A 23729-nucleotide genomic window follows, 5' to 3' on the forward strand; every position below is an offset into this window, starting at 1 on the left:
CAAAGCAGAAAAAATACAGATCCCTCTATGAACACGTGTTTGAGAAGTGCCCTTCCCCAGTATGATATACCAGAGGAATTTCACTTGAAGAATATTTCCTGCCACTAGAGCATGTTAACCCTTTGCAGGCTAATGATGCTGAAAGCAACACTTCCATCATTTCACTGAACTAAGATACAGGACTTGGTTTAGCACGACCTTGAATCACTTGGAATGAGGTTCATATCTGAGGGTATCCATAGGGTTCTACTATAGAAATAGAAAGGGTGGGATTTGAGTTTTCTGCTGTGTTTGCAGCACAGAATTACATTCTGTGAAGTCTTGATGTAGTCATACTCATTTTTCAGCTTTTTGGAAGAAACATGAATGTGCATGTGCAGTTCTGAGGCTGCAGTAAGGGCCTGGAACAAGTTGCTTTCCTATAGTCTGTGAGCATGAACATGTTTGAGTATTTTCAGTTAAGTAAGGGTCTCGTTTCAGATATGTCACATGGAGAACAAAAATTCCATTGATAGGATTGTGATGTTTGAGTCATGTGATGTTTGAGTCATATAATGCAAAATGTCTAGAAAGTTTCTGGCTTGCATCATCACTTTATTTTCCTGACTTAAATATGTTTAATTGAAAAGGACCTACAGAAAACAGCATTCCCAACATCAAGTCCTCTAATTTAAGAGTGAATTAGAATGTGTTTCTGAAGGGCACTTGGGCTCATAGTTTGAAAAGAAGTTAGCTTTGCAACACTTTACCCATGTATATCCTACCACTGTGTATCCTGAACTGTGCAAGTTAAATGTCCAGGCTTTTCAGGGCGGGGAGTGTGCACATCATTAGTTGTGCAGTGATGCAGATAACTAAAAACATTTTGCATGTTATCTTTGCAAACAAAAATATAGCACATAAAGGATTTAATAGCAACTGAGCCATGGGTTTGATACTAGTGGGACTCTGACGTTTAAGGACCTAAACAGTGCTGCTAAGACTTTCAGAGTGGAATGTCACAGGCAAAGACAAGACGTACAACAGAGTAAGAGGGGACACCTGGAGAAGTAGGAAAGATAAAGAAGGCAGTGGCTAGCATTGGTTAGCTCTATGAGTTTACAGCATTAATAGTTTGGTTTGCCTGGCAAAGTCCATGGTTACACAAGCATTTCTAGTGAATATGTGCAGGAGATCAGCAAAAAATGGTTTGTATATGGGGCAAGACCACAAGAAAGCCTAATACCAGTCTTTTGTCCATGTGTACTTCAAATTTGTCTTTGTTTTGATCTTCACAGTTTCAATTTAAATCTTATCATTTCTTTTTCTGCTTTCAGTATCTCTCCGTTGGAAAAACATATTTTCAATAATCCTGTCAATGTACAATCGGACAAATTTCTAAAAATTTGTTTGGGTAAGTGTTTATCCTCTAACGGATAGACGTTGGGAGCATGCTCATAAGCAAAAGTCTGCAGAATCGGGGATCCCTGCTGAAAAAGCTGATCATTATGCACACAGGGTTCTTGTTGCCTCTGACAGAAAGCTGAAGCTAAAACAGAAAAAAATCCTTAGGCTAAATTGCAGATAGACTCTGTGTGTGTGTGTGTGTGTTACATGACACATCTTTCTAACTAGAGATCTTTTCGGTCAGCATGAGAGTGAGAGCAAGTGCAATATAATACATAGATACTGGGATTGCACTTCAACAAAGCAGCACACAGGCTAACATAACCACTCTGTAGGGAGGTGAACATGGGAGTCCAGAGGCCATCAAGTGACCTGTCTGAGGCCAGACATCTACTCAATATCAGAGAGGGATTAGAGCCTGGGACTTCTATGTGGCAGTTTGATGCCCAAATCACTAGCCAACAGTCTTGATTAGGTGGCTGCAAAAGCACTGTATAGAGTAGTTAATGGATATGATAGAAAAATATTTTCTTACTCTATTTTTCTGTGTTATAGGAAAAAAGAATATGTTCAAGACCCATGGTATTAAAAAAAAAAAAAAAAAAGAAAATCAGTTCCAGTAGAATAACCCATAAATCCATTTATCCTAAAAAGGGCTGAATTGCCAAAAGAACAACTAGATGTAATTTATCCTGTTTCCTCAGCAAATGTCACTCATCTGTATTGGAAGAGTGATGTCTGGAGCAGTCAGGCTGTTTTTAACTTACCCGCCATAAGGTTTCTTTCTTCTTTTCCACACTCGTGCGTACTTCAGGTTACGGATACGAAAGTGTGCAAGAACATTCTGAATCCTCTTCCACCCACATGAGTAAGGAAAGGCTTAGGTCTCTTGACTTCACTACATAAGGTAGAGTTTATACAAACTGGGTGTGACCTGTGGTTGCTAGTTACTGTTTTTGTAGTAATGTCTTACGTGAGCATCTACTTATGACTGCTTTAATTGCACAATCTTGAATCTAATTATGCTTATTTAAAACTGGTGAATGTCTGAGGAAAGATGATAAACAGTATCCTGGCGTCTTAACTTCTAAGAGAGGAGAACACCCCAAATTGCATCTAATGAAGGAAATACAGTCTTAAGTAGACAGAAGAAACTTAATTTTGGATGATTTGGTTTGTGTCGGTTTAGTTTTTTGGAGACTATGTACAGAGGGCAGGTATAGACAAATATACACGTTGTACAATAGGATGTATGGGACATGGAGTGATCTAAGTAGATTTGTAATATGTTAGTGTTACTGTCACTCACTAGCGTCATGACTTTGCATAGCATAAACGACTTTTTTTTTTTTAAGGCAGGTCTGCGTGAAGAGCTTTCACATAACTGCATATAATTCATACTTTCTTGAAAGCATACAGAGTTGTGACGTTCTCATTATCTATTCTTGACATGATTACCTATAATATGCATTTCTTATATAAGAAGCAATACATCCCACTGAGTTGGCATTTTTACGCAGTCACCTGTGCATCAGGGATTTCTGTTAAGTACAGAGGAGTGTTTAATGGCTGCCTCTGCTTTTAATAATTTTTCTTTATAGTTTGGCATTTATAATACATGTACGTAGTTTCTCTGTAGCTGTTTGGCGTGGCGTCTTGACTTGGGCCCTGGAGGAAGCTACAGAGCTGTTCTTCTGGTGTGAGCCCTGGCCACTCTAATTACAGACACTCTTCTCCACTCTTGAAGCTCCCTCCTGCTCTCTCCTCCCTCATCCTGTGTCACAACTTATCTAGAAACATGCCCTGCCAATTTGTCCCGGGAGGAGGCTGCACGCTGTTCTGAACTTCCAATGGACTGTGACTGAGGAGCAAGGGGTGTAAGGGGAGAAGGGGTCATCCCTTACTTTCCTTACCTCTACACTTCTACATTGTGTCTTTTTTTGGCTGTTGCTGTTTTGTTTCTGCATTCATATCAAGATTGCCAGCAACCCAAAAGGCAAATTAATTACCTGCAGCTTAAATTTATTTTTAAAAAAGGAATCTGAAGTTTTATTATGGTTTCTTGTGTATTTTTTGCAGTAAGAATTTGTGATGATGTCTGGATGCGTCAGACTCTCTGAAATATCATCACCTATCAGACAAAAGATGTCCATATCCTGACAGCTCTGTGGTTCAGAATTTTGGCTTTATTAATTCTGCTTTAAACATTTTATAAGTTGGACCACAAATCTAAATCTTCAGGCTTGGCAGAGTCGTCTGTACACCATTATTGCCCCACGCCCTACTTCTGAAGTGTGGCCAGGTAGTTACTGCGCCCTGTCAGTCATTAGCTTTCATAGCAGTCCCTGGAGAGGCCACGTCGCCTGCAGTAATGGAGAATCCTTAACGCTACTTGGAAGTGCGTTTCAGGTGAGACCTGGTACCTGGCAATGTTAGGATTGGGAACCTGCAAAAGAGGCATCTGTATGCAAACACTGCGACAGAGGCGTGAAGTAGGAGCTGCCTGTAAACGAGTCACATTGGGAAGGTTTGGAGACAAATCTGTTCCTTCTCTCCAGTGACCTTATGCTGGTGGGCAAAAAGTGTGACTTACCTTGGGTTGCTGGACTTCCATATTAATGCAAGAGTCTCCCTGTGCTTCATGGTGCTTGGGACTCTGTCACATTATATAGGAATTAAGTCACTGGTTTGAATATGTACATGTGTTGTCCACTCTGTCACACGCCTATGCCCACTGGCTACATACAGAAATATTGTTGTCATGGACCCCAAATGTTGCTTTTTCCAGCCTTCATAGGCTTTTTTCCTCCCCATTCTCAGAGTTATAGGTGTCGCAAAATACAGAAATTAAATGAACAATGGAGGAAATGTTCTACTTTTTTAGGTAAGAAGCTTGTGAAATGAAGGAAAAAGGGCTTTCCTCAATCTTGTGATTTCTCATAATATTTCCATGGAATGTACAATTCATTACAAAATAATACAGTTAAATGAATAGTTTTTATTTATTGCTGACAATTACAATGTGGTCACAAAGAGACTGCATTAATTATCTGATGGAAAAGTCAAAACCAGGAGCTTAACACAATGATAAAACAGTGAAACTATTTCTACAAGGAAGGGGCTTCATTTTTCTAGACAAGAGGACAAAAAAAAAGGAACACAATTAGAGACTAAATAATTAAGCATTGTGAAAGCAGGAGACTTGATTCTATTGCAATGTAAGAGGTCACCAACTTTTGTGGAAAGTTTGTTGCTGTCATCTCTGTCCCTATAAAGAGGAGAATGTGTCTTGCCATGTTAATGCTGAAATAGGAGATTGATTCCATCACATTATGCAGGTGCTACTGCAATGGTTACAAATCCCTTGACGTGTGAAAACTTGTCACAAGAGAAGTCTACTTGCAGCTGTAAGGGCCCAGTCCTGCGAGGTGTGAATTCAAAATGAATTTTTGATCTCTCCCTCGGTGCCAGTCGTGCCAGACTGGAGAAAAAAAAAAAAAAAAACAAAAACAAAACAAACACAAACATCAATTAATTCAGGCTTGCATTGTCTTTCCTTGAGATTCCCAAGCAGCAGACCTGCATGATAGCTAGGGCACCAACAGTTACTTGAGACCTAGCCTTGGTTTTTGAGAATTACTTAGGGTTTGAGGCTTTGTGTAGACTAAGAAATGAGAAAAGATAGTACCATCTTCATTTACTCTTGAATAGACTGATAGAAATGAGACGTGCTACATCATGCCTCCATGTTAGGGCTGGGTACAAGTTTCAATAGTCAGCACAAACTCAGAATAGGAAAAGTCTGAAAAGTCTGATGTCAAAGGTCAGCGCTCTGTCTGATGCCTGGTTCATATCCATTTTGGCAATAATACAATTTTTCTAATGGCCAGGGTGCTTTGTTTTGTGTCTCCTTTTGGCCTAAATTGCGTTAGTCTTTCACTGGAATAATGTTTTCCATGATTTTATGGATTATTATATCCAAATATTTCCAGAGCCACAGCAAGTCAGGCTGTTTTATAATAAAACAAGCTTTAGGAAATATGAACTACTCAACACTGAGTCAATCCATAAAGCAGAAGAGTCCAGAGGAAAAGAAAGAAGTAATAGAACATTTTGCTCTTATGTTTTGAAAAGGCATGATTTTCTCCTACTTTAAAGGAGAACATATCAACTTCTTGTTTGGGCTGAAACGAGGGGAGCTATGGAAGTGTCTTAGTTGTTTGCTTTAGCTCAGACTTATTTTTGTAATATTAGGGTACTGTATATAAAAATAGAAACAAAGCCAAGATGTAGAAGAAATATCAGAGAGACAAAAGAATTTGACATGCCCATTTGCTTTCCCAGGAAGGAAGGATGTTAGCAGTTTTTAGTTGTTAAAGAAGTTCCTACATGGAAAAAAAAAAACATGACTGAGAAATAATATCTCAATATATATTTGGTGGCATTTTTATTTTCATAAGTAGAAAATATGAAAAAGACAATTCAACCATGATTTTTTCTTATTGAGAAACTAGACATGCTATTGGTTATGTTAGAAGCACTGAGTAAATGCTACAGCTTTCACTTACTGTATCTTGACCTGTTGATTCATCAAAGTCACTAGTAGTACACAGCGGTTCACAGGTTCAGGGAGGGGATTGGCATATGAGATCTCTAGAGTAACAGCTTTGTTCACTACAACCCGCCGAGGAATCTAAATGACAACAACACATTTCTGATCATTCACTGTTTTACACTTCTCTGGAGTCAGACTTCAATCAAACTGTAAGCAGAACATCTCTTATATTTGAGGATGAGTGAGATATTGGTAGGATCAGTGAAATTTAACTGGCAGTTGGTATGCCTTTCCTAATGCTTGAAGCTGGATTTGGATTAGCTAAATAGTGCTGTCAAGCCATATGCAGTATTTTGTGCACAATTTCAATGAAATAGAGCCCTGACTATACAGACACATCTCATTAAACCTGTCTGATCTTTGGGTTGCTGAGTGGCTTTTTTTTTTGGCACATCATTGATTAGGATTAAAGTGTTAAAACAATATAAACTGGCCCCAACATAGATTAGAATTGAGGGTTTAAGTCTGTATTTTGGGAGTAGGCAAAGTTGTTTAAAGGCAACAGAAGCACTTGCCAATAACTAGAATACATATGAAATGAAAACAAGCTCTGTGAACATAAAGCAGTGGCATGTGACTGGGAAAGAAAGAAGGTTACAGAGCTGTTCTGAAGAACAGGGGGTAGATTCAGGCAAAGATTCAAAATTGGTCTCTCGCATGCTTACTTTCTCAATTTAAGCAGGGAGAATTTTGAAGCAACATCTGAAATTCCAGCCTAAATTAATGTATTTATCCCCAAATTCTCATCTTAAGATCTGAGCTCCAGAAAGACTCTCTAGTTCTTTTTGTCTGTTCAGGACATCAGGGAGAGAATTGTTTACCTTAATGATAATGTTTGTGTCCTCTAAAATGATCGTCTTCTCCACCAGCAACTTTACCCCATGCATGTGCATGACTTCACACAAAGCAGTAACTTGGATCCTTTTGTCAGTAGTCAGGTATTTTCCATAATAAGAATAAGGGATCTTTATCCGGATATGTTTCCCTGAAATTCAGACATATATTTAGAAACCATTACATTCTCAAAGAATGCTAAAGAAAAGAGAGTTATTGTGAATAATTTTTGAATTTATTGAAGAGAACAGAAGATAAGACAGCTGGAGTCTATTTATATTTCTTCCTTGTGAGACTGGTTGTGTATTTCCCTCTTCTGGTGATCCTTTTCTACTTTAACTCATTTGACCCTTACAGTTTTGAATGGAGGATTTTGGTCTGAAACTGAGGGAATCTGCTCATCAGCATTTCACTGGATTCCTGACCCTTTGTATTTCTTATAATTAACATTTTAATCTGTTCCCTCCTTATATCCTATTTGTTTTACCTCAGTCAAGAAGAAGGTTTGGGTCAAGTTTCACAGAGATCCTTTTCAAGTGACCTGGTCAGCTGCTTATTGTAGTCCTACAACTTTTCTGCTGTGTATGGAAAAAATGTTTATCTTTGTAGCCCCTGGGGATGAAAGAGATCTCTATAATAGTTTTAATAGCTTTGACTCTTCAAAAGAGAGACAGAGAGTTTCACTGTAACTTTTAACCTTTGTCCTAGTTAATTTCTGTTAGTGTTGCCTGCTGAGTGCCAGAAAGCATACATCAGGCTTTTTTATTTGTTAAAAGAGTAAGATGTGTTCCTATACATGTAATAATCACCACAGACAGACACACACACATATATATCTATATATACACACACACATATATATAGTGTTGTTTCTGGAGCTATAATGTAAATGTAGCCTTCTATATAACATTTCATGAGACTTTCAATTCCTGATTGAACTTGTGAAAGTTTTCAGAGGAAAAAAAATCTTGTAAAATGTAGTTATAAACAATGCTATTAAGAGATGGAACAAGTAGATGCACTACAAGGCTGATATAGATATGATACTGATGTTTCTTCCTTCCAGTTGCCTTCATGTGCTAAGAAGAGGGCTATGCTGGCTCCTTAGGGACATTAAAAGTTACCTTGTTTAGAACGAAGATCCACAGAAGTGGTTGCCTTCAGGATCTCTGCCACTGCTCTTCTTGTGTACAGGATGGTTGACGCACTCATGTCCACCTTCACAGTCTTGTGGTCGAAAGATAGGTTATTGAGAATTAAGATTAGGGTAATGTCTTTGCCAAACACTGGAGGTTCAGCCAGCTTGAATTTCCCAGAGATCCCAGGGTTTCTAAGTGGCTCTGAAGGTCTTTCATCTGGAGATTCTGTGTGTCCTTCTGTGATGTTTGATCCAAATATCTTGGCCAAGGCCTTTTTATAAACTCGTCTTTCCTCAGAAGAACCTGGTCGAAGGAGAGAACCAAGTATAATTCACATTTTTGTTGCCATTGCATCTTCTCTGTGTAAAGGCTTTCAGAATGATATAGGGTGTCAGCTCTGCATCACCCATAAACATGCAATACCTAAAAGTTCCCCATATTTTTATTAGGCCTCTGTTCAGGTTTTTCACAGGAAAGTAATAAACGTACTGTAATAAGATGAATAAGTCACTAAAAGGAAATATGATGCATTTGTATTTGTTAGGATGCAAGATTTCTTTTTCTTTGGTCACAATATGCAGTAGTGTGATAAGTGTTACTTTGCTAATTTGATGATAACGAGCCTCTGTGTTAAATATGGTTGCACTAGAACCTTGAGAAGTGAAATATTGAAATATGGCCACTGATTCTGAATGGCAAACTTTAAAAAAAGTGAAATACATCTTCCTTTTTTTTTTTTTTTTTTTAAGACTTTGAGCCATAAACATTAGGCAAACTATTATATGAAATCTGTAACCCTAAATTTAAAAAAGATGGAAAGACATAGGTATCAAGTTTTTGAGGGAAAATTAAAATATTCCTGCGAACATATGGCTGTACAGTTCTTAACCTTTGCTGCTTTTTTTTATTAAGTACAGATGAACGGCGCTTAATCCCTTTACTGTTTCCTAGTAGTTTTGTTTCCAGAATCCAATAATGTGGAGACTGAGTCCACCGGGAGTGCAAACACATAACAGCTGAATGGCTGGGTAGCTGATGGCTGGATGTAAGAGCAGAAGCACAAGAGAGCCTAACTCGGTGAATTTATACAGTCAGAGAGGGAGACTGAGCGAGTCACTCCTCTTGCGGGATGTAATGGGATCTTCAAAAAGAAAGATGAGGAGTTGGAATGGACACAGCAAGAAAGAATTTACTTGCTGAGAGAGACTGAGCATGAGGTCATATGGGAGATGGATGTCTAGTGTTAGAGGACTGGAGTTTAAGGTTATGGATTAGTCGTTTGATTGTTGCGCCATTCCCTCTGCCAGACACACCGGAAAACTAGTACTTATTAATCTGTAACTTCCCATACTACAGACCTGTGCACAGTTCATGATACATGATGGGTTTTAAGACTTTTTGGTATGACAGCTTGAGGGTTTGTCTGCCTTGGATAGTAAAACGTATTTTATAGCCCTGTTTTGTGTATATATTACATTTTGTACTTCTGTGTAAGGGACTAAAGTATATTTTGTATTGTGTCTTAATAAGGAAACTACTAACAACACAAAACCAGAAAGATAATACCCATTGTCTTAAGAAAGTAGTCTGAGAACACAGGCAGAAATATTTTCTGAAGGAATGGGAGAGATGCTCAAACAAAACAGGTTACCTATCCTAGCTTCCTAGCACCAGGAATTCAGTAGGATTTAATTGTGATAACAAGGAGATAATTTGATAATTCCTTTACCTTCTGGATATTTGTAATTATAGGTGACATCCACACGGGAATTGCTGCCCACAGCTTTGGTGCTGATAAACCTGCCAATTATTTCAGTATCACAATAGACTCTTTTCTTAGTTCCATCATTGTATACAATCCATCTGTTGCAATCAGCATTCACCTCTGTATACACAAATAAGGTGTCGTAATCCAAGTCTACATCACCTTCTTTGATGGCTATGACAGATGCAGGACCACACTGAAATAATCCTAAAACATGAAGAAAACATGTCAAACTTTATTAGTCGTGCTCAGTGTGGAGAAGGAATGTTAAGTCATGCTAAGAACTTATACTGTTACCTTTGCTTTGTTCTTGTGGAGTCGCATCTAAAACCTGCCATCCATTGTATGATGTTCCCAGGTCTGGGCGAATGAACCAGCTTTCGTTCCAGACATGATAATCCCTGGGGACAAAGGAAAATGTCTAGAAAGCATAGTAATAAAGAGTCATATAAACTTCCAATTTGAAAGGAGTAGGGAATTTTGTTTTTTAAAGATTCTCTTAAGATGTGACACACGCTGTCTAGTTACAGCAACTCACTACCTCTTTCAAAGGATAGATTTACTGCCTGCTTTTGAGGTGTAAACCTCAGGGCGGGGAGGGAGAGAATATAGATGTCACCAGCTTGCTTTGGGAGCAATTTGAACTGTAAGTGAAAGATTTAAGCCTTGGATATAGGCAACACTTGGTGATTGGGTTCAGTAACCTTCAAATGTGGGAAATGCTTTGTTTAAATAGAAACTTAAAATAGCTATACTGGGTCAGGTAAAATGCTCATAAAGTCTAATAGTCCATCTATAGTCGTGTGCAGCAGCAGATGTTTAGAAAAGAGATAAGAACAGCACGTGAATAGAATGACCCTTCCCCTGATACGTCTACGATTTCTCGCAGTCAGAGAATTAGGGACTTTCTGAATTAGTCTTTACATTGAGACCACTGGATTTAATGGTCGTTAGTCATCTGATTCTCTATGAATCTCTTTTGTCCTGTTTAAAAACTCTTTATAACTTTGTTTTCAACAGCATCCAGTGGTAACGAGTTCCACAAACTCCAAAAGGAAAGGATAGCATGAAAGGTTAGTAAAATGTAGGTCACAGGAGGACCCAGAAAAGAAGATTTGTTGGCTGAATTTTGTTCAGAGGCTAATACTTGAAGGAAGTTAAGAGGTGAAAGACTTCCCATATCCTTTAATCACATACACTCAGTGAAAGGAAGCAGACTAAGTAAAGATGATACTTTTGGCGAAGCCTAGTGTGCACAGAGACATTGAGCTATATGATATACCCTTGGGCCTAGTTAGTTCACTTTCTGAAAAGTGAAGTGGCTGCAGAGTAAAGATTTTAAAACTGGAGGGCAACTGAAGTATAAAATGGTGTTATTTAAAGAATATCATGTTTCTTTGGCTACTGAAATTTTGGGGTTTGATTGGTGATCATGGATCACTTGCAGTTTACAGCACTGGACTACAATGTCCAATAACCAGATCTGGAGAGTGTTGGGATTGTTCTCCCTTTTTCAGCTCCTACAAAGGGAAGTGCTGGAAAACTTCTTGGGGAGGCTCCCATCTACATGGGGAGGATGACAGGCCAAGCTGAGAAACACAGGCTTTGGATATGTGATGAGAGAAAATTATGGCAGCAGTAAACCAGTTAAGAGCATGGAAGGTACACAGCTGCATTATCAGGAACAGACTGGTTAGGTGTCAATAATTAAAAGAGCCTTGGGAACTGGTACATTGTCAATGGAAACATACTTTTTAAAGAAAGTTGCAACTTGTTTGAGGCCAGGGACTGCAAAAAAATTGGGCTGGTTGGTTGGTTGAGGTAACTGTTATCTCAAAACCATGAAGTATGTTTTCTTTCCAAATGGATGTCTAGTGTATTAATTTAGATATTTGTATTAAATTTTGTCCACTCAGTTGCTTTTGTACTACTAGTGTTCATGTTTAAGTCTCATAAATCCTCTCTCTAATTATTGGTGAGATGCAAAAAATTATATTTACCACGTGGAATCCTTGCCGATATTAAGACTCTTTCCAGAGCTGTCATAGTACTTATCAATACTCAGGTTTCTATCCACATCATGGGCAGAGTTAAAATTTGAGACCAAACGAGTTGGAATCCCCAAGCACCTCAGAACTGAAATATATTTTAAAAACAAAACAAACACAAACAAAAAACAACACACAGCTTTAGTTCAATGATTCCAAATATCTGAGAAACAAAGTTAAGCGTCTAAATATTTTGTGATTCTTCAGAATTTGCAGTGCTGTTCAGAGCACTGTTCCTCTTGTAGAATTAATTGCTTTGTAGTTTTGATAAACCAGAGGTCACAAATGCCTCTGTTTCACCACAGTCTTCTATTCTTAAAGCTTACCTGTACACATCACGCCTGCAAAAACCCAGCACTGGCCATACTGAACAGGCTTGTAGTTGTCCTGACGCCATTTCTGGAGGATTACCACACTGCCATCCCATCTGGATGGATTCTCATGTGAATGGAAACTTCCTTGCCACTTTCCCAGGAGAACTCCATTATCATTATCATTTCCATTGATCTAAAAATAGGCCAATGGACAGAATGCACAAAATCAATTGTGTGTAATGCACCATATCCAGTTAATTATATTGCTTACGGTGCAGGTGGCTGAGTGTCAGTGGTTAAGCTTTCTGCTTAAGCATGCGGAATTCAGATTAAGTTGTCCGTTTCTTACCATAGAACTGATTACTCGGCCCACATATTTAGGATCTCCTCTTCGGGCTACGTCAATGGCTGGGTCCTGACGATAGTACAGGCTTAGATCAAGCATGGTGAGACAGATGTTCAGAAGGTCATCTTGAAACTGCGATCAGATAAGATAAATTTTTAAGAAAATATAGTTTCACAAACAGAATTAGAGGAGATTCTACTGCAGTTCCTCCCTTCTAAGATATTCCAGCCCAAAGGTGATAGGGACAGTGAGGCACAAAGACAGTAGTGTGCAGTTCACGCTGCAATATTGGCTAAAGACAGGGCTAACCAAATAAAGCAAAAATCTGGCAGGATGCCTTCTGCCATCAGAAGAGATGACTGCAGTAAAACTAAAACTGCCAAGCTCATTCTGACTGCAGTTATTAGATTCTCTTGAGTTATATCCCTGGAAACATTCAAGGTCAGGTCGGATGGGGCTTTGAGCAACCTGCTCTAGTTCAAGATGTCCCTGCTTATTGCAGGGAGGTTGGACTAAATGATCTTTGAAGGTCCCTTCCAACCCAAACCATTCTATGATTCTATGTCAATGTCAGTTCTGGCCCATTGTAACTGCATTACAGAAATAGCGGGTGTGTTGGAGCCACACCAGTATATTGTCACTTGTACTGTGGATGCTTTGGTCACAGATGAAGTCCACACTTGTACCATGAGCTTCAAGCACATGTAGAAGTCAGTCCTAGCTGCAGTGTTGTGCTAAGCCATCTCTCACACCAAAGTCCTATTAGGCACACAGTGAGCAAACCACAAGTAAGACTAGCCAGGTTTGTGCAGTTTTCATATAAATAGGCATACCTATCAGACAGGCAAATAATTATAAGAGAAAACGCTATTGGAGACAGAATAAGGGCCCAAGTTAATTCCTTATGGCTTACCTGTCCATAGTACCATCCTCTTGCTTCAATGTACTTTGCATTGCCTACAAAGATTATTCCATTTTCATTTAGAACATATTCTTGTCTCTCATTTTCATTAGCCATGTAGACAGCATCACCTGAAAATCAAGTTGGACATGCTTTTATACTTAAAGCTGAGAATACTCGCAACCTTTCAAAAACATTTGTATCTTGATTTAGGAAGGGGAAAACTACTATTTGGAAAACGCATTGTTATAGCTCCCTGAACATGTACAGTTCAGTGAAAATGCCTGATATTGTATATGGCCTGGGGGGAAGAGGGGGAGCAGAAATCCATGTTCTATTACTTTAACTTTTTTCCCTAATTTTAGTATAGCCTTTATGTATTATCTAAATGTCTCCTATCTGTACATTGTGTTTTTGTGAGGAAGATGGAGAAGAGTCCAGACTAGCTCACTGGACTTTTCTGCCTTCTCAGGGTAATTAGAATTAGAATAGACACTCGAAAAGAATCACACAGATGACATTTTTCTCTGTTTTCCAGTCGTGTTCGTCTTGTTTTAAGATTCCTAAATTAAGATCTCTACTTGCTTGATCCAAAGTGCTATCAGGAATGTTATTAGGATAGCCTGCTCAACCATTCACTTTGATTTCATTGTTACTCATTGGTTTCCCTAGCCTATGGCACAGTATGTAGCTGCTATGAAAGCATTGGCTTCCCACGTTTAGGTTGTTTTGATCACTCTTTAGGTAGCAATATCTACTCAGCTCTGTGTTTAATTTCATAACGTTTAAAATTATTTTCTGAAGGCTTCAGGAAATACATGTAAACATCAGCTTTTCTATTTTATTGAATCAACTTCTTTACCTTCCTATAGGAACTTCCCATCCTTCCCTTCCTGCAAATAAAAAGATTGTGTAATTTATTTTAAAAATTATATCGCGTGATATAAGTCTATTTTTGGGGTAGCTGTCCATACTTTTTTTTTTAATAGTATCATCATTGTTGATTCTAAAGCTTTTGGGCCAGTATGGGCCTAGACAACTGTGTGCAGCTCCAGGTGCTGCAGCACTTCAAGGTGTGGACCAGTTGGAAAGAGTGAGAGGACCACTGAGAATGCTCAGCAGTCCTGAAAATATAAACTTATGAAGAAAATATAACTTGTTAATTAACTCAGAATTATTTAATGTAGAAGAAAAATGGGGGTGAGGAATGGAGCAAGCATGGTAATCAATTCCAGAAATTCTTGTGAAGAGGATGGGGCAGGGTGGGAGAAAATCTGTTCTTGGTGTCTATCGTATGTAGGATGAGAAGTTATATGCTGAAATCAAAGCAAAAAAGATTTGGTTAGTTAATAGGAAAAAATTCTAAGGGAAAGGCTAGTGTTTTATTGGAGTGAATTGCCGGGGGAGGTACTGAAGCTTCCCTAATGGCTGATCGTTAAGAAGGAATTCAAGATCTGTCAGGAATGACCTAAGTGCTAAACTGAACCTGCCTTAGAGCATGGTGTGGGACTAGATAACTTCCTAAGATCCTTCTAGCCCTGTGAGATTTTGATTCTGAGCAATCTAAATGTCCTTCTATAATCACTTGAAGAACATCTTTTTTCTAAGGTTTATATGCTCTCAATTGTAATTCTAGAGCTAGTTCTTTGAATAAGTATACTTAGACTTTTTTTTTAATAATAACACTATTCCTACGAATAACTCAGAGCAAAATTAACATTAGTTTAAAAGGAGGAAAAAAAAGCCACACCACACCAAATCTCTACTTTTCAGGTATGACTAAATAGTAACAACCCCTTCTTCTGTTACTCTCAGCACACAAGGAGGAAAAAAACCTCAATCAGCCACGATAGTCCTCTTTTTTGACAGTTATAGAAAGACAGACCACTATAGACCTAATCACTTATTAAATTAATTCCTTTTAATACAAAAATACAACATTATTATATATTCTGTTCTCTCATTCTGAAGGTAAAGTTTATCCTGGCATAGTGAGAAACAAGCAGGATGTAAATTTCTATTGATAGTTTTTCATCAATATGTAAGTACACTTTCTAACATATACTTCTAGCAATTTCTTCATATAATCTTTGCCACAGAATCAAGTGGCAAGTATCAGACATCTAGGGAAAAAGATACATTCTACAAAATTCTCAAACATACATATCCTTTTATCCCCTAAAGCTTTACAATTGGCGTGTTCACTTGTGAGCTATAGATAAGCGGTGTATGACCATTCATTTAATTCATTATTAGCACTCTTTATTCTAGTAGTTAATTGTACATTCCTTCAATAGCATTAGGACATAATGCATCATTATCAGAGGCTGACTTGCAAGTATCTTGGATTTCTCTTTAAATGTCCTTCAGAGATTTTATTAATGTTAAAACATCACTTTTGTTTTATCCACAGGCTTGAAACAAATATGTTAGTGAATTAATAAGCTTACTGGTTTGTTACCATTATGGTAAGATCAGTATTTTCTGTGTCCAAATTCTGTATTCTGTATACGCCCTGTGAAACTAATTGCTTTCGGCTTGCTAAACTAGAAGTTTTATCTTGTCCAAAAGTCTTTTCATGTGTTTGGTTATCCTAGTAACCCTTCACTGAACATGTTCTAATTCATAATTCCTGTTCAGGAAAGATTAACTGAAATAAAATTCCAAATGGAATCTCATCACCTCATACAATGGCATTAATATTTAAATCTGAGTAACTGTTCCTCTTATACAATTTAAGATTGCATTTGCCTTTTTCAGGGCCATTTCACTGTGGTTCTCATTCTCTGATTAACAAGTACTTTCACATTCTTCATGATTTCCAGTCTGCCAGTGAAATGATTGTTATTTCTCCCTAAATGTATGGTCTTTTATTTTGTATTATTATAGCTTATCCTTTCTCAACTACTGCAGTCTCTAAGGTCAGCCAGTTATTTCTATATGCTATCCCAGCCCATCTGTGTATGGACAATGCTGCTTAATGTCAGCACATCAAAGTCGGTAATGAACCATTTGATCGGAGTGTTTTTTCAGATGACACTTAAGGATTCACTAGTAGCTTTTCTCCAACTCAGTGGTTTTCCTTTCATTTCTAGTCCTGACTGTTTCCTTTAAGTACTTCTTTACTGATATTACAGTTTATGAATTAATTCCTGTCTTTTCCAGGTTAATGAATAACTTCCCATGTGGAACCATACCTACAGACCAGAACTGGCATTTATCCTTTGCTGAGAAAATAAATTTTCTATTTCCCTTCTGCTATGACACTTCCAATAGCAGTAACATACTCTCAAACTGAATCTGTTCCTGTTTGTCAGGATCAGGGAGCTATTCCACTCTACAGAATCTTATTCAGCAGCATCCTACTTTAAGGATACTCCCTTTTGTTTGGCAGTGGTCACTGCATCATCTGATAAATCTGGAGGGCTCTTCTGCAAAATTATTAGTTTTAAACTGGAATGGCGCAGCTTAATTTTTCTCAGTTTTCATCTGAGAACAATTTGTCTGGGGTACTGCTACTCTGGTGTTCCTGTTCAGGAGCTGTCAAATATTTCAGTCCCTGCAGTGTGGTTTCCATCAACTAGAAGTTACACCACAAGTGATCTTTCAGGGGGTTCTGGGAAGGTTTTTTCCTCAGGACTGTCTATGCAGAGACAGTCTGAGTTTCCTGAACCTACTTCTATAATTATTTCTGTCTTCCAAGACACGCTGAACTGATTAGCAGCTTTTTTCATCTTGGCTCTTGACATATTTGTTAGTGGCCCTTGACTAACATATGGTCACAGAAGAAGATAGTGGATGATTGTGGTTACTTTTCTCTTCTTTTATAAGCTGTTTAGTCACTTGGCTGGCTAAGAGCTCCCTCAACTCTAGTGTGGTACATTTTAAGGCTAATCTAGGTTTCTAAACTGTCACATATTTGCAAAATCTGAGTTTAGGAATTTGCATTTCTTCTGCAACATGCTGAGGCTGCAGAAATTAAAAATGGAGCAGCAAGAGATGTCCCTCTTCAACCCATGATGAAAGGCATGGAAAATGCCAATCTTCTTCACACTAGCCCTCTCTCAGTTTTTATAAGGTTAGTTGAGCTATTGTCTTTGCAGTTAACATCTACAAGAGCAGTCTTGCTTTGATTTAAGTGCAAGTCAAGGATGTGACTGTATGCTTGCTTCAAGTTCTGAGAAGTACATGCACTTACAAAAGTCTGTCAGCCCTCGTCTACTGAAAAAGTGATCTGCTTAGTCCTGAAGAAAGAGTCTATGCTATCACCCCATATAGTACATTTCATTAGGATAAAAGGGGGGGGGGGGCGGCAGCAGCTTTTTAATGTAGTGAAACCAAATCTCTGAACAGGTAGCTGAGATTGCTGCCACTGGCGATCCAAAGAGAGACAGCTTGAGGGAGCAAGCTCACTCTGCAGATATGAAAGCAAATAGGTCAGTTACATTCAAGAGCAAAGGCATTGGTACCTACCTGGGCACCAAGGGTTGAAGAGTAACACAAACTGCCCCAGGAATCTGGAAAAGATCTTGTTCCCTGAGGTTACCTGGAGGATGAGATTGTATCGTCCAATGGCAGCATTGGCTGGGCTGGATATTGTAAAGTTGATATAGCCGGACTCGCTGGGTTCTTGGACAGCACTCCAGCCACTTGCCCCGACCTCAGTGAGGTTAAATACAGCCTTTGTACGATGAGATTCTGAAGGGGATGGTCCTGCCAGAAAGAAGGGGTAATTGGTTTCCATTCCAGAGTGTGATTTCAATATTAACCTCACACTTGAAATGAGCACATTGCTGGAGGAAAGCATTAAAAATACATGAAGAAAAATTGCATCTCTAAATAGAATAAGGGGAGAACTACAAGGGATAAAGATTACAGTTCTATGAGAACATGGATTAAGCTAAGGGAGTGTTACCTATTTCAGTGACAAATGCTAGGCTCTCCCCAGTCTGCCTTGGTCTGTTGAAGTACAGGGTAATAGTGAAAGCTTGTCCTCGCCTCACAGTCAACTCACTGTTGGCATATCTGTCAGTATGGTGTGTGCCCGCATTTACCGATGGCTGCCAGCTGATATGTGTTGGTGTCAGATCTGTAAAACAGAAGAAAAGACATGAAGAAGCAGCCAGCATGAGAAGTCATTTGCTGTAAGTGGCATGATGAGGTTGCTAAGAGCAGTTATCTTTTAGTGGAGGAAGGACAACTAAAAAGCAGACGCTCTATTAAATTGATGAAGTCTATTAATTTAGAAATTAGAAAAAGAAATTCTAATTAGAAATAGAAATTTCTATAGAAATAGAATAGAAATTTTTGCTTGGGTTTTGTTACAGGGCTGTCATACTCGGAAGACTTACATACTTTCTATACAGTGCTGGATGCTGTTTTATTACTGGACTTTAGGCTATTAGGACATCTTACTTTTCCTGCTTACATCCTGATGCTATTTGGCCTAGAGTAGGCAAAGATGCATAGTGAGAGATCATCTGTCTTACATGAATGAACAAGAGGTATTTGAGGACATAAGTTGGAGTTTTTGACAAAGAAATCAATATGACTGAATTTAGTTCTGTCCAAAGTGACAACTGGACCACAGGATTCCTGTTCTGGTAGGCACTACCTTCATGTCCTGGAGGAGTTCTGATGACTTACGTCTGATGGCTTGGAGTTCTCTGATACCAGGTGTCCTCCTGCACACATACTGTTATTATGCTCTGTGGTTTAAAACCCATAAAGTGGCTCTTGCCACCTTAAATGCTAAACTACCCTTTTGGCAAGCGAGTGTGTATATGATCTTCCTTGCAAGATTGTTTTCCCTTCTATAGTTCATGCTTTATTGCCACGCTCAAACTTGAGCAGTTATACTGTCTTCGGAAGCTCCAAGAGGCACTGTCCTCTGTGTTTATATCTGCCCTATGAGACTCCACAGAGTACACCTGGAGCATTGTGTTGCAAATTTTGGCAAATGCTCGGGGCAAGTACCTTGGTGAAGATTCTTCCAAATCACTTCTATTAATGCTAGTATCATAAATGCAATGAGGTTGAGGTGGGAGGGAGGACAGGATGGGGGTACATGACCACCATTTTAAAGGTAACTCAAAAGAAAACAATAACAAAAAAAAGAGTGGGATGAAAAAGATGGATTAAGGCCTATGGCACCATGCACTATTATGGTAGGGATCTTCAAACAAGCTTCCAAGTCTATCTCATACCATAAAGCATAGCAATGAAATACTAAGATATGAAACAATATAGCTGCATATTAAACTTTTACATTTACATACTTAAACTTAAACATTTACATACAATCTTTGAGGTAGAAGTAAAAATCTAACTTAGGCAAAAAAAGTGCCATAATTAAATTGAAGGAAGAATAATTTTTTTGTTTGTAGTCTAAGACCACAAAGAAGTAATGTGAATAAGCATTGATGGGCTGAAAAAGAGAATCTTTAGCATGACTATCTGGGGCAACAGTGAACTGCAGTAGGCTGTTGTTTTCCCTGCAAAGCAACACTTAAAAAAGTGATTTGAAAATGTTTGTTTCATCATTAAACAAGAGAGAACCCTGCTTTGCAATTGTCCAGTTCAATAATCATCTTCATTTTAAACTTTAAAAAGCAGAGATATTGTCATTACTGTTTTCCTTTGGTAGGGTTTTAATGCATCTTTAAATTCCCATCTATAGTCTCCATGCTCACAGCTCCATTAGGATGGATTACACTAATTTTGTTAATACAAGGCATAACACATCTCTGAAATAGCTTTTAAAAAATAAAGGATTTTGATGGAGTTCTGCATGGTGCCTTTTGAAGCAATGGGAATTTCTTTTCTTTTTTTTCCCCCAAAATATCCTTTGCTTAGCTCAAAAATTATTCTCAAACAGGTCTTAATGATAACAACAATAAAACTTTGAAAATATTTGAAAATGAAAACTTTGAATGAAAATGCAAGAACAAATTACAATATAAAATTTCCTTCAAATAAGAAATCTGAGCAGATACCTACAGGGCATCTATCTTAAGGAGACAGTCCTGAATAAAGTACCTGCTGAAGGGAAGCAAATGACACGCAGAACTCACCTGCCATTCCCTCAGCTTATGAGAATTGCATACAACTTCTACTTTGTTCTTCAAGGATGTCCAAGTCACATTAATCATAAAAAGAAAAAACCCAGCAATCTTTTCGTGCTGTCAGCTGAAATTTGAGAGAAGGAAGAGGTACTTAGCAGTTGTTATTAATACCTGTAGACTTGTCAAACGAATTAACTAGTTCCTATAATATATGTATGTCTAATGCCAATGTTCCTACTCAACGTGGGTGTAATTATGGGAGGAGATACCAGAATTATTTACTCAGAGGAAATGCGTTCTCTTGAATCCCAAGACAAGAACAACTTCCTACAAAGGATAATAGGTGTGCCATGAAAAAGTTACCTTTAAGGATGAGGAAACGGGGAGTGTGGTGGGACATAAAAGCCATATGAAGGAAAAAGGAGCATTTCCTGATTACATAACTTCCAGATTGGTTAATGTTAATTCTGTTTTGTTCAACAGCTGTGAGTTGGTCTTAGAAGGTTTGGGTCTCAAATTATCTCCAACGCCCCCTGACTTATGTGACATGATAAACTCCCACCAGAAACAAATGTCTGTTTACCTGTTGTGTTAGCCAGCTCCATACTACTATTTCAGCAAAAGTTTTATTTCAAAAAGAACCCCCAAACTATTAACCATGAGTAGTTTTTATCAGTGCAAACTGTAAGCCTGTCTATCTTCACAACTGTGAATATGTTTCTTTTTATTTTTGTATCCTCACTTAAAAGTCTACAGGTAATAAAGTGACATTGTTGTGGTAAGGAATATTTAGCTGTTTAAGATTCTGCAGCTCCACTGATCATGTTTTAGCACTCAGTAAAGGCTTAAAAAATAAATTAGTCTGAATTTTAAGTTACAAAGAAAAAAAAGCTGAAAAAGCAGCAGAATTAAGCTCCAGCAGCTGCTTCTAAGGTTGATTTTATCAAAAAATTGGCTTCTTGCACCTTTTCGAGAAACTTTGTTTTGATACTACGAAGACTAAAAGAGTACTTACTTATATGACATTCATGCTAGCCCTATCCTGAAAGAAAAACACTAAAACTTTTCACACTTGGCAGCAGTATATCTGGTATGGTGTATCTCCACTTACATTATAATTCAGAGGTCCTTCCTCCTCTTGGAAGTTTCTGGGATGTTCAGGCTGTCAAAACTTGTTCCGGGAATCACCTCAAAGGATTTGATTGCTGTTCAGAGCTACTTTAGATGGTCTTTTTCTCTTTTCCTTAATTCATATTCCTTAGAAACCATAAGAGCCACAAGCCTCTGATGTTACCTGATCTTCACACACAGCCCTAGTGACAAACCGCATCGACCAGTTCTTAAGTTCAGGCGTTCAGTACTTACAGCGATTGCTTCAGACGTTACACATTGCTCCCACTGGAGTATGACTATTTCCTTTCTTCTTCCTTGCTACTCACGTAAGTAATTAAATCTCAGAACACTTTTTCTGTCTTGGCTGCAACCACCTTCTTTACCTCTGTATGGCACGCCCACAGCAGTGTTCACCAAGCCACCAGAACTTCTCTCTCTCAGACTGGCCTACATCCCAAACTGGCACCTGCCAGTCTGCACCTTCACCACAGCAAAGCATCAGCAGCTGCTTTTGTAATCCCTTTGGAATGCAGCGGTCATGGTTCCTAAGTGACTAATGACTTAACATTGTCACAGGTGTTTTTCCTAGCTCAATTCCACCCACCCATCATCCAAAATGGTTCAGAATATTTTGGTCCTCCTTTTCCCTTGTTTCAGAGCCTTGAAATTGCAGTGCAGTTTGCTAACTTTCAGAGAAAAGCATACTTTTTTATTTCATTCATCTCCTTAACAATTTTGTCTGTTGTTCAAGTATTGCACTATCATATCCTCAGGGTAACCGTATGGCACCTTACACTTGTATTGTTGCTACTCTTTATTAGAAAGAGGAGATCAGTATAACTTCCACAAAAAACGTTGCAGAATCCCTTCTGTGAGTCTGTATCCAAGTAGGCACACATTTAATTAGACACATTAACTTCACATGCATGTGAAGTGTTGCAGGGGAAGGGTGTTGCCTTCCTTTTAATTCCCCTAGAAGTCCAATTTACAAGCTTCTCTCATTCTGCTAGTGCAATTCACTTCACTTCAGCATAATCTGGTTGTTTTCATGTGTACAAGAGATGTAAAAAGAGTGTATATCCACATTCAAGGCTATGCTTGAGCTTGAACTTCTACTGGCCTACGTGATGAGAGCTCTTGGCTCTGGCAAGCCTTGAGGAACATCAGGAGAAAAAGAGAGAGTACCACTGCAGGCTACTTGTACAACCTCGCTGTAGCTCATCTCATTATATGTCCCGTATGGTCTCGTGCTGACATCACAGGACAGGCAGTGGAAAACTAGGTGGCTGCAAGTGCCCTCCTAAAGCCATTTTGCAGGCTACACGGACAAAAGGAGTTTATAGCCAATCTGAGCTTGGGCTGCTTGTGTAACAGTGAGGAGTGCCTGTGGCAAGTCGCAGGTGCCCTGTGCTGTGTGGTGGAAGTGGGGGCACAGAGGTAGCTCCAGGCACTCGTGAAGATTTTACTGGCTTCCTGGCCCAGCAGTCCAAAGTGCAATAGAGCAGTAGCTTGACTTTCCATTCACTTCATCTACACAGATCATTTTCAGTCAGAGACTGACTTACTGTTCTACAATTATTGGCCATAAACCAAGTCACTCACTGGGCTACACCTAGTTCACTTGTTCCTGGAACCCAGCTTTTGGCCCGTACCTATCCTCCCATAAAGGGTTTAAGTAAGCTTTACTAAACTTGAACTCTGAAAGATGACTTCCTGACACACAATCCTAACTCTTCTCAAGTTAAAATACTCTTAGACTTAAGATTACCCTTCCCTTTGATTCCCAAAGACGACTTTCAGCAAATGCAAAATATCAGCGTGCAAAAATATCATGTATGTTGAGCGGGGCAATTATCTCAATGTGTTTGTCAAATGGCTCTTAAATTGGACACCACCCAAATTCTTTTTGAACATTTCCTATGCCTCATTTAGTCACTGTGATTTACCAAAAAGGGAAAAATGTCAGGACAGACTTTGCAGCAAAAAAGGCAAAGCTAAATGACATAAATCGTGCAACTCATCCTGGCTACTTTCTAGTATCACGGTTGCAGTAAGGAGAAACACCGCTTTGAAAGTCCACTGCATAAGGCTTTGAATGTGTAAAAATGCGTTTATGAATGTTTGTGCAGAGATATCTGGAGCCAGAAAGAATGATTTCCAAAGAAAACCAGACAAAAGTCAAACAAACAGTCTCTGAATAGAAG

At 38.6% G+C, this 23729-nt stretch overlaps 1 protein-coding gene across 1 annotated transcript; it reads right to left on the reverse strand.

The window, feature by feature from the left end:
- Positions 1-2587: 2587 nt before the first annotated feature.
- On the reverse strand, positions 2588-20428 carry LOC142089929 (protein-glutamine gamma-glutamyltransferase 6-like). Its single transcript, XM_075167074.1, has 13 exons — positions 20422-20428; positions 18264-18437; positions 17822-18061; positions 13361-13479; positions 12451-12579; positions 12114-12294; positions 11740-11875; positions 10037-10140; positions 9704-9946; positions 7960-8277; positions 6823-6986; positions 5955-6079; positions 2588-4867 (listed from the first exon to the last, which is right to left on the reverse strand). The coding sequence occupies exons 1-13, from the start codon at positions 20426-20428 to the stop codon at positions 4717-4719; spliced, it is 2091 nt and encodes a 696-aa protein (XP_075023175.1). The 3' UTR covers positions 2588-4716.
- Between the last annotated feature and the right edge of the window lie 3301 nt (positions 20429-23729).

Source organism: Calonectris borealis, chromosome 17 (genome assembly GCF_964195595.1).
Source record: "Calonectris borealis chromosome 17, bCalBor7.hap1.2, whole genome shotgun sequence".
NCBI classification, from domain to species: domain Eukaryota; kingdom Metazoa; phylum Chordata; class Aves; order Procellariiformes; family Procellariidae; genus Calonectris; species Calonectris borealis.